Source organism: Narcine bancroftii, chromosome 3 (assembly GCF_036971445.1).
Source record: "Narcine bancroftii isolate sNarBan1 chromosome 3, sNarBan1.hap1, whole genome shotgun sequence".
In the NCBI taxonomy this organism is placed as follows: Eukaryota; Metazoa; Chordata; class Chondrichthyes; order Torpediniformes; family Narcinidae; genus Narcine; species Narcine bancroftii.
The window spans coordinates 271,166,933-271,178,167 of record NC_091471.1 but is presented as its reverse complement, the minus strand read 5'-3'; the positions used below and the strand labels follow the sequence as shown (position 1 = coordinate 271,178,167).

Sequence of the window (11,235 nt, the reverse complement as noted above, 5' to 3'; positions counted from 1 at the left end):
TGAGCAGATCAAAATACATAAAATACACCAAAAAATGTTCAGGAAGCAAAATCTTCATTGTCCAGTGCCATAGAAAGAAATCTAAGATGTTGTCTGGGAAAGTGTTTGCTCCTTCAATTTACACCAGATCCAGTCAATTGATTGTGGGTATGAATACTTGGCCTGCTTTTTTTTTTTAATGCCACATCTATGATTGTGGTTTGGAAACATTTCACTTGCCTTCTGTTCCAATATACTAAGTGGAGGGGGTTTGGATGGCATCTTTGGGGGCTGAAGATCACTTAGTCCAAATAGCACCTTTGACAGATGCAACAGGATTTACAGAACCAATGTTAACATTCAGAATGAAAATGTTATAATTTGGTTACTCTGCAGTGACAATGCCGTGTAATCCACACAAATGTTCCAGGGAGCAACCCAGATAACATAACAACCACCAAGCAAAATGATTAGATTTGCAGAGAGGCATGCCCACATCTACTGTATAATTTAATCACATTTGCTTTTATTTGTAAGGCACCATAGATATTTCCTTACAGCACTAGTGAACTAATTTAATACACTTTTGTTTTATTTAAGACATAATAAATGTATTTTAACACCGCCACATTAAATCTTCAACACAATTTGCATACATACTCATACAAACCATACTGGTTACAAATGCAGTTAACAGGCTTCTGCTGTTACCAGTGGAAACAAATGGATTTTTAAAAGCAGTGTTTTTTTTTAAAGTGATTCGAAGCTCTGAAGTCACAGCATCAGATGGATTACTTCAATAATTATAACCATTCTCCTAATTCTCTTGTTAAGGAGGTTATGCATTATACAATGACATTCAGGAAGGTCTCTAAAACATTGGTTATCGCTGGGAGCCTTATTAACCCTTTTGAGGTCTGAAACTGCATGAAAATAAACAGTGGAGATTTCAAAATGTCTTCCATGATCAAATCTATCCCTCAAAAATGGAACAAAAACAATTAATGATACCAAAAAAAGCCAAATCTAATTTTTGTGTTGGGGCTGCTGCTGGGATAGCCACGAGGGCCGACTGTGTGCCAATTCCGGCTGCGAGTTGGCTCACTTGAAGAGCTGAGTGGCGCAGTGAACAGGAGCTGGCACCGATGGAGGGACAAGCGGCAGCGAGGAATTAGAAGATCAGATAAGGAAGGCTCGGGGCATCATCTTACCGAAGATCCGCATTTAGAAAGACGGTCAACCTAGCTGCTGAGGAGAGCTGGGCTCGGCGAGGCCTGGAGGGAGAAGCAGTGAAGAGCCGGACTTGGCGAGACAAGGCCGAGTGGGAGTAGTGGAGAGAAGCTGGGCTCAGCGAGGCCCAGTGGGGACAGCAGCAAAGGGCCCGACTTGGGACGCAGCGAGGTCTGGCGGGGACAGCAGTGAAGGGCCCAACTTGGGACATGGTGAGGTCCGGCGGGAGCAGCTGTGAAGTTCAATTTTTGATATTAGAATAAGAATTGGAATATGGCAGCCAAGGCAAGGGAACGCCCCTCTTGCAGGATGTGGGTTGTCAGGATCTGTGAGAAGTGCATCCAGCTGCAGCCCTTGCAAAACCGAGTTAAGGAATTGGAGCTGGAGTTGGATGAATCGGGAAATGAAGTGGGGTCAGGGATAGACAGGAGCCCTATCACATCTAGGAGTCAGGAAGATGGTAGATGGGTGACAGCCAAGAGAGGGAAAGGGATCAGGCAGGCAGTGCAGGGAACCATTGTGGCCATTCCGCTCAATAACATGTATATCATTTTGAATACTTCTGCGCGGGGGGGGGAAGGTGGAGAACAAGCAACCAGACACAAGCCATGGTGATCAGGTCAGGCCTCTGGCATGGCATCTGGTCATGAGGCTAAAAAGGGAAGGGAGGAGAAGAAGCAACCTGTAGTGATAGAGGATTCCATAGTTAAAGGAACAGAAATGAAGTTCTGTGGAAGAGATCGACTGTCCTGGATGGTACGTTGTCTCCCTGGTGCCATGGTCTGAGGTATCTCAAATTGAGTTCACGGCACTCTCAGGTGGGAGGGTGAGCAGCCACATGTTATGGTCCATGTAGGGACCAATGATGTGGGTAGGAAGGGTCAGGAGGTCCTGTAAGGAGAGTTCACGGAGTTAGGTGCTAGGTTGAAGGACAGGACCTCCAGCGGTGTGATCTCAGGATTGCTACCCATGCTATGTGTTGGCAAGATTAGAAAGAGGAGGCTAATGCAGCTTAACACATGACTAAAGACCTGGTACAGGAGGGAGGGCTTCAGGTTTCTGGATCATTGGGCTCCCTTCAAGGGAAGGTGGGACCTGTACCGATGGGATGGTTTGCATCTGGAGGGGGAATAATATCCTTGTGGGAACATTTGGTAGTACTGCTCCATTGGGTTTAAACTAGATTTACAGGCGATGGGGAACCCCAGTGCTAGAGCAGATGGAGGAGGGAAGAGATTATGTGCAAATTGCATGCACCATGAGAAGTCAACAGGTTGTACGTGGTGGAAATTTTCTAAAGTGCATCTATTTCAATGCAAGGAATATTGTAGGGAAGGCAGCTTGGAGCATGGAAATTTTTTTGGATGCAGGAGGGATAGGACTGTAGCTCAGTGTTCCATGCTTCCATTACTTTAGACATGATAGAACAGGTGGGGGGGGGGGGAAATGAAAGGGGAAGAGTGTCATTGCTTGTCACAGAAAGTATCACAGCTGTGCTCAGGCAGAACAGGCCTTAGGGCTCATTTCCTGAGGCCAAATGGGTTGAGTGGAATAGGTATGACCACACTGGGGTTGTATTATAGACCCCCCCAATAGTCAACAAGAATTGGAGGAGCAAATCTGTCGAGAGATAGCAGGTAGCTGCAGGAATCATAAGGTTGTGATAGTTGGAGATTTTAAACTTTCCACATATTGACTGGGACTCCCATACCGTAAAAGGGCTGGATGGCTTGGAGTTTGTCAAATGTGTTCAGGAAATTTTTCTGAATCAATATATAGAAGTACTGACTAGAGAGAGTGTAATACTGGATCTTCTTTTTAGGGAATGAGACAGGACAGGTGACAGAAGTATGTGTAGGGGAACATTTTTGGGTCCAATGATCATAATGCCATTAGTTTCAAGTTTATTATGGAGAAGGATACATCTGGGCATCAGACTGAGATTCTAAATTGGAGAAAGGCTAATTTTGAGGAAACAAGAAAGGATCTAAAAGGTAAGAATTGGGATAAGTTGTTTTCCGGCAAGGATGTGCGAGGTAAGTGAAGAACCTTTAAAGCAGAAATTTTGAGAGCACAGAGTTTATATGTTCCTGTCAGGATTAAAGGCAATGGTTAGAAGGTATAGGGGACCTTGGTTTTTGAGGGAAATTGGTGATCTGGTTTAGCAGAAGAGAGAGTTGTTTAACAGGTATCAGCACGGAGCAAATGAGGTACCTGAGGAGTACAAAAAAATGCAAGGAAGAAATCAGGAAGGCTAATAGACATGAGGTTGCTTTGGCAGACAAGATGAAGGAAAATCCTAAGGGTTTCTACGGGTAAATTAAGAGAACAAAGATAGTAAGGGACAAAATTAGTCCCATTGAAAATCAGAGTGGTCAGCTTTATATGGAGCCAAAAGAGATGAGGGAAGAGCTTAAATGATTTTTTTTTCCCCCAACAGTATTCACTCAGGAAATAGGCAGAGTCGAGAGAGGTAAGGAAAACAAGCAGTGAGGTCATGGAACCTATACAGATTGAAGAGGAGGAAGTGCTTGGTCTTAAAGCAAATAAGGTGGATAAATCACCAGACCCTGACAAGATATTCCCTCAGACCATGAGGGAGGCTGGTTCAAAGATTGTAGGGGCTCTGACAGAAATATTTAAAATGTCCTTAGCCACAGGTGCTGTGCCAGAGGATCGGAAGGTAGCTCAAGTTCTTCCATTGTTTAAAAAAGGCTACAAAAGTAAACCTGATAATTATAGGCCAGTGAGCCTGACGTCAGTGGTAGGTAAATTAATGGAAAGTGTTCTAAGAGATCAGATATACAATTATTTGGATAGCCAGGGACTGATTAGGGATAATCAACATGGCTTTGTGTGCGGTAGGTCATGTTTAACCAATCTTAGAGTTTTCCCGAGGAGGTTACCAGGAAAGTTGATGAAGGAAAGGCTGTGAATGTTGTCTACATCGACTTTGACAAGGTCCTGGGTGGGAAGTTGGCCAGGAATGTTCAGACGCTGGGTATTCATAGTGATTAAATGAACTGAATTCAATGATGGCTAAATGAAAGAAGCCAGAGAGTAGTGGTGGATGGTTGCTTCTCAGATTGAAGACCTATGACTAGTGATGTGCCTCAGGGATCGGTCGGTGCTGCGACCATTGTTGTTTGTTGTCTATATCAATGATCTCGATGATAATATGGTAAATTGGATCAACAAATTTGCAGATGACACTAAAATTGGAAGGTGGGATAGGAAATAAAGTAAAGAAGATTTTCAAAGCTTGCAGAGGGATCTGTACCAGCTGGTAAAATGAACTGAAATATAGCAGATAAAGTTTAATGCAGACAAGCGTAAGGTGTTGCATTTTGGAAGGACAAACCCAGAAAGGACATGCACAGTGAATGGTTGATCACCAAGGAGTGCAATAGAACAGATGGATCTGGGAATAGATAAATAATTCCCTGAAAGTGACATCAAATATGGATAGGATTGTAAAGAGAACTTTTGGCATATTGGCCTTCAAAAATCAAAGTATTGAGCATAGGAGTTGGGATGTTAAAATTAAAAAAGACATTGTGAGGCCAAATTTGGAGTATTGTGTGCAATTTTGGTCATCTTACTACAGGAAAGATAGCAATAAAATAGAAAGAGTGCAGAGAAGATTTACTCGGATGTTGCCTGGACTTCAGGAACTGAGTTACAGGGAAAGGTTAAACAGGTTAGGACTTTATTCCCTGCAGCGTAGAAGAATGAGGGGAGATTTGATAGAGAGAGATAGACAGAGTAAATGTAGATAGGCTTTCTCCACCGAGGGCAGGTGAGATGGAAACCAGAGGACATGGGTTAAGGGTGAAAGGGAAAAAGTTTTTGGGAAACTCTTCACACAGAGAGTACTGGAGGCATGGAATCAGCTGGCAGCTGAAGTGGTGATTTCAAACTCAATTTTAGCATTTAAGAGGAATTTGGACAATCACAAGGATGGGAGAAGTAATGGAGGAGTATTGGCTGGGGGCAGGTCAGTGGGACTAGGGAAAAATGGTTTGGCACAGACTAGAGGGGCTGAAGTGGCCTGTTTCTGTGCTGTAATTGTTTTATAGTTTTAATATTTTCTTGGGGGGGGGAAGGTTTGATCATAAATAGGATCCACTGGACACAAGGTTTACATTTGTACTTTCAGGAATTACTGCAGATTTTTTGTACAAATTTGAGTTGATAAATAGTCAGCATTAAAATTTAACAGAGAACAGCTTATAAATACAAGAGCAGCAAAGCACTTTTGCACTCAAGGAGCAAACATCTTCTCTGACACAATTGCCCCATGAAGAAACAATATTTCTCCATTATAACTAGTCTCTAAAATTTCAGAGATTATTGGCTCAAATGAACGTCAGGATATAGCCATTTTCTCTCATCTAATCTGAGAGTACAGCACCAATACTGTACGCCACTTGCAGACTGATTGCTGGGATGGATGAGAAGCTCTAACCTGAACCAGCACATAGCTCTGGTTTTAAATTGCAGAGAGTGGCACGATTTTACATCATACTTGAATGGGCAAGGTAGTTAAGTGCATGTAAAGTTCATATAATTACATTTTTAAAAATTAAGTTAAAAAATCCCACATATTTGCTCATTTTCATCTTAAAGCTGCAATAACTGATTTTTAGGATGTCTGCATATTTGAAGCACGTTCCTAATTTCTTTTTTAAAAATTGTTACGGTTGAAAACAGCTGTGGTCACTGACTGCTTAATTCAATCCTAATTCTGATAAGAAGCCATCAAGCTGAAACATTAACTTCACTTGTGTCTCTTCACAGATGCTGCCTGACCTGTCACGTATTTCTGGTATTCTGCTTTGTTTTGTAGATTCAGTTGAATACAATGAAAACTTGAAATGTTCTGACAAGTTGCCAAAACCAAAAAACCAGGAGCTGATCTCCAGCGAGAGCTCAGACAAAAGGTGGGGCTCATGTTGCTGGCCAGACCCTGCAAGGATGAATATACCTTCCAAATCAGCTGGTTGTTCCAACATTTTCTACATTTATCCCAGCTGTATAGAATCCATTTTTCACTGGCACTGTGCCACAAATTTTAAAAAAGTTGAATATCAAATGCAAAAACAAGCAGTGCTCGACAAAAACTACGAGGTGAATTTTGTTTTAAACCAAAGTGTGCCTAAAATGTTTCCATGTTTAGGTGAAATGGCAAATAGAAAACAGGAATTTTTTTTTTAAAAAAAGAACTAGTGCTCAATTGTATTTTGAGAGCAGAGAGTGAGCCATAATAGCAAATGAATTATCGTTAAGCTTTGCTTTTCTCTGTTTAAAATTTCTGAGTACATTGATGCTGGACCATTTGCCAGTGGTCTGAGCAGTTATTTCTTCACCAGCCAACTTAGTCAAGATCTCTTTGCCAGTAAATAAATAATTTAGGGCATAAGGCTGTTGAATATTCTCTTCCTGTGTGAACTGACTCTCTCTGTGGAGTTGCTCCCATTGTGGACTAGGGTGAGATTCTCAAACACCAGGCCACGTCTCCAGCTAACTCAAGAGTTCTGATACAACCCAATGTCAATCTGCACTTCACTCACCACATTGAGAGATAACGTATGCAAGTGGAGCGAAGCATTTATCAAAATTATGGGCAAGGGAGACGTTTCATGCAGGTGAAAAATCTCAACTATATCACCGTTTCTAGTTTTACTAGATGTCAAAAGAACCACAACCTAAATAGGTAAATAGAGACTATGATTTAAGTGGATTCAGAATACTCTCAAAAGTGCCTCACTATTTAAGGGTGCCCTTTCATTCCCTGTAATTTACTGCACTCAGCTCAGCTGAGGTCGAACATTATTTTAAGCAAAGAAAAGCTTATCCTTGGCCCAAGGCTTTGTGAGTACAACCACTGGAATTGCAACTCATGCACAATCTATGTGCATATCGTACAAAGTAAATAGCTAATGGGCCAGTAAAACAGAGAAAGCGGTATTTCAGAGCAAAAAGATCTGGAGTTTGAAGTCAATTGCATCAACCGGCTGCTGTGTAGCAGAAGCAAAACTGGCTTGCATGTGAAAATTAAAGGCAGCAAAAGCAGGGCCCAGGTATGAGGCCTAGATTGGAGAAGGTATTCACTCTGATGTTTAACAAGAAAATCTGCAGATCCAAGGGACTTGTGCAAGACCCAGATATGCCGGAGAAACTCAGCAGGCCATGCAGCATGCACAGGAGGAAAAGGCAGCCGTCGTTTTAGGCCTTGGCCCTGGGACGGGATGATATGCTCAGGCCTGAAACATCGTTAGCCTTTTATTTCCTGTGGATGCTGCGCGACCTGCTGAGACCCCCCCCCCCACCGCCGCACAAGCTATTTACTCCAACATCTTCAGCCGTCCACTCAGAAATTTGCCCGCAACAAGTTCTCTCATTGCTTCAAAGCGAAACTTGCTTTACAGTCGCACAATGGACAAGACAGTCTAACTGTCCACTCCCCAACACAACTGATAACATGAAGACTACCACTTCCCCATCATAGTTGAATATTACGTGACTCTAAAAAGAAAGTCATTTTAATGACTAAATGCTTAACGTGCTCGAAAGAAAGTTACCAACTTTGGACCATTTTCTGCTAGGTATACATTGGGCTTTAAGTCAAGGGATACAAGCCAGCTTTAAATGAATAATTGTATCTGGCACAGCAGAGAAAGAGGGAGAGGTGGCCCAAAGCCAGCCAGCAGCAGTAGCTAGGAGCTGGTTTAAATAAATCATAAGGAAATAAAAGAACTGAAGAAACTCTCAGTGATCTAACATTTAAAGCTGTGGTATATATACACAGTGTAGTTCACACTTATTTCAATAGTTTTCTTAATCAGAAATCTATCAACAGCGCAAAAAAAATTCCAATGTTATCCAAAGAAAAAAATGCACAGGGGCCCCATTCATGGCTTCTGATACAACCAAGGCTCGGCTAATCCTTTTAAAGTGACCCTGTACAATAATATGTTCTCAGTAACCAGAATATATAGATAAAGAACAAAATATAACATTTACTCAAATAGAGGCCACACCAAACACAAATACACACACAAAAAAATAACTGAAGCTAATGTGAATGAGGGAGATTTTAGTTAATGGTGGCTGTCCATAGCCGTTTTGGGGGAGGGGGTGCAGTTAATGGTATTTCAGAGATAAACAAGGAGATGTGAATGTTAAATTTAAAAAATCTTTACTGTGACATTCTGGGAACCCACGTTTCCAAGACTGATATCTTGGTGGCAGGAGCAGGTTCGTTTTGAGGTGAAAGAAGGGCAGGTTGTGAGAGTTTTGTTTATATAGTGTGGTGAAATTGGAGGCGTGGAAATAGTCAAAGATCTGTGGAGATTTCAGAGGTCATACGTTCGCATGTTCGATGGGGATCCTGTTCAATTTGATGCTTCTTGCCTCCTCAACCCCCCACGCCAGTTAGGGTGAACAAATGCATTCACCAAAAAGCATTGGTGGTGCACTGATCTTGACCCAGCAATCCTTCAGGAGTGCCTCAAAGCTCATCTGATCTTTGGCCATCTTCTACATGGTCATCAACTAAAGATACTAGGGTTAATTTCCACTCTCCATTGCACAGACTTGGGTGGAAGGGGCTGCCATTAATCAATTTTAAAAGCCCATTTGTTAAATGTGCCATAACTATGGGTAAAATCAACCAATAATAAATATCTCTCGCTGTCATTAACTGATGCTGAGCAGTTGGCTCTCAAAAACACGAGGAAGTACTTTGGAACGATTGTTTTGGTTCCTTTGCAAAATTAACTCCATGGGCTTGAGAGTTAGGCCCAGTCATGTGTTTTGGCTTGAAGTGGAGTTGAAGGGGGGCAGGGGGTGGGAAAGAAACCTTCATGCTGAAGGACAAGTTCCTCCTGGACAGCCTTAAGCCTAGTGAAATGAATATTGAAATTTTCGATTTTTACACATCAACCCCTCCACCACCTCCTTCATGTTCCTATTTCCATCTTTCTTACTGCTGCCTTTGCTTGTTCCTTTCTCCCATCCCAATGATCATTCCCTCACATCTCTGTCAAATACCATATCCCCAGCACCTTTTCCACCTTCTAGTGCACAACATCACCTTTTAGGCATTGGTAAAAGGTCATTTCTGCACATGGTTGTGGCCTGAGCGTTTCTTTTGCAAAGTCATCTTAATCAGGGCCAACTTGGTCTCAACATTACCGTAACTCTCACTTCATGCACGAGTTTGCTGATGCTCTGTTAACTATGAATTAAAAGATAAGTTGGAAGTGAATACGCTCCACAGCCACCTCCCACTGCAAACTGAAAATATCTTCTGAACATCAAGGCATCCAGAACACCCCATCCTAGCAGGTTAACATTGGGCTGTTCATATTGTTTCGGTAAAATCCCAGGGGGCTGTTCATCCTTCCACAGTTCCTCCCTCCCTTTCAGCAATAGTAGAGTTGCTTTCTGGGAAACCGAACTGCATGGCCACCAGCTTTTTCGACATTTGACAAAGATTAAATTCTTGCTTTTTTTTAATGGAAGTTGTCATTTTGTTTTGAGTTTTATAGCTGCTATCACTTTGATGCTCATCTAATTGCCTCAAGCAAAAATGCAAGCACATTTATCACTGAGCTTTCCTATTGGATTTGGAGAATTTTTTTTTTAGCATAAATTCAACGAAATGCCAATGTATTTCTTTAACATTCAGGAAAAAGCAGATGAAATCATTTAAATAGTCATCCCCAACTCAAACAATAATTTCTTTACTCAAGTAATTCCAAATTCCAGGTTTTTTTTTTGTATGAACATCATGTTGTTACAACCCAATGAGGAAAATTGCCCACGATGGCCCATGCTAGATGAAAAATAGTTGTTCAAGCCTCCTTCACATGCAACAGCTTCAGAATGTGTTGACAGGCCATTTAAAAATGGAGTTCATTTGCACTGACCACATGTTTGGCAAATTTGCTTTGGTTTCTGAGAATATGGTGAGCTGAACTTTTACAGGTCATTCCACAACGTTAATCACTTAACAACCCAATTTTGGGGACAACTAGAAGAAAAGGCAAATTCCTGCAAAGCGCAACTTCAATGGACTGGCTGAATCAGAAGCTTTTACCTTGGAAACGCTGAACACTAGAACAACTGTTAGGTGGACAAGCCAATATGTTACGGCCTCATCCAAGACATCTTCAAACTTAGTGTATTCTGCTTTGTTCATGCGAAAACAAAGTTGCTTTTAATATACTGTAGCTTTAAAATAAGTTTTGTTCCCCTAAATAATAACATACACAGCACAAAATTGCCACCTCCGAGATATATACAGGCATTAAAACAAACACCAAAAGATCATTTTAAGGATGTTGTGTTGAATGATCTGCAAAAGTTCCTAATCCGGCTTCTGCACTCCGTCATCTCTCTGGTGGTCACTATCATGGTGGTTCTTGTCATCTTTTGTAGCGAGGTGGATTTGAGAGCCCAGGGCACTGGATAAGGCCAGCAGCCCCGCACTGGCACTGACCGACGGAATGACAGGAGGCTGTAGGCCAGCTGGAAGAGGAGTGAGTGGCACCGTGAGTCCGTGCAGGTGAGACAGTTGCTGTGCCTGAAGCTGCTGCTGCAGAGAACACAAAGAAAAGGCAATCAGAGCCACACTCTGGACAGAACAGGTCTCTTCTCCAGCAGACATAACTGAATGTTATTTAACACAGCCTACCAAGCCTTAACAGGCACAATAGCTGAATCAAGCACTCAGGTGCACTGCTTGAAAATATAGGGAATGGAAGAGATCAAGGAATGAATTACAAGGCAGATTTTGAATACTTCAGATGATGTTTCATTACCAAGTAGAAAGCTGCACTGGAGCTTTTTATAAAGCACTTGAACAAAGAGATTTGATTTGAGCTCGACAATTTGTTCCTTACCACAATGAAAAACATCTACTGGATTAAAATCTCATTTTTAAAAATCTTACCGATGCAAAAAAATCTGTCCTGGACTTAAGGTAAACTGAAACCCAACTAGGCCAACATTAGCAGG

The 11,235-nt window shown here is 41.9% G+C and overlaps 1 protein-coding gene across 2 annotated transcripts in view; it reads right to left on the bottom strand.

The window, feature by feature from the left end:
- Positions 1-485: 485 nt before the first annotated feature.
- LOC138758770 (TLE family member 5-like) overlaps positions 486-11,235 on the bottom strand; it is a 104,474-nt gene continuing 93,724 nt past the window's right edge. The window contains exon 7 of one of the 2 annotated variants that reach the window (XM_069928141.1): positions 486-10,810. In XM_069928141.1, the coding sequence (XP_069784242.1) occupies positions 10,586-10,810 (225 nt within the window). In that variant the 3' untranslated portion in view covers positions 486-10,585. Of the gene's footprint in view, positions 10,814-11,235 lie in introns of both variants that reach the window. The other variant, XM_069928140.1, reaches the window with a different exon arrangement.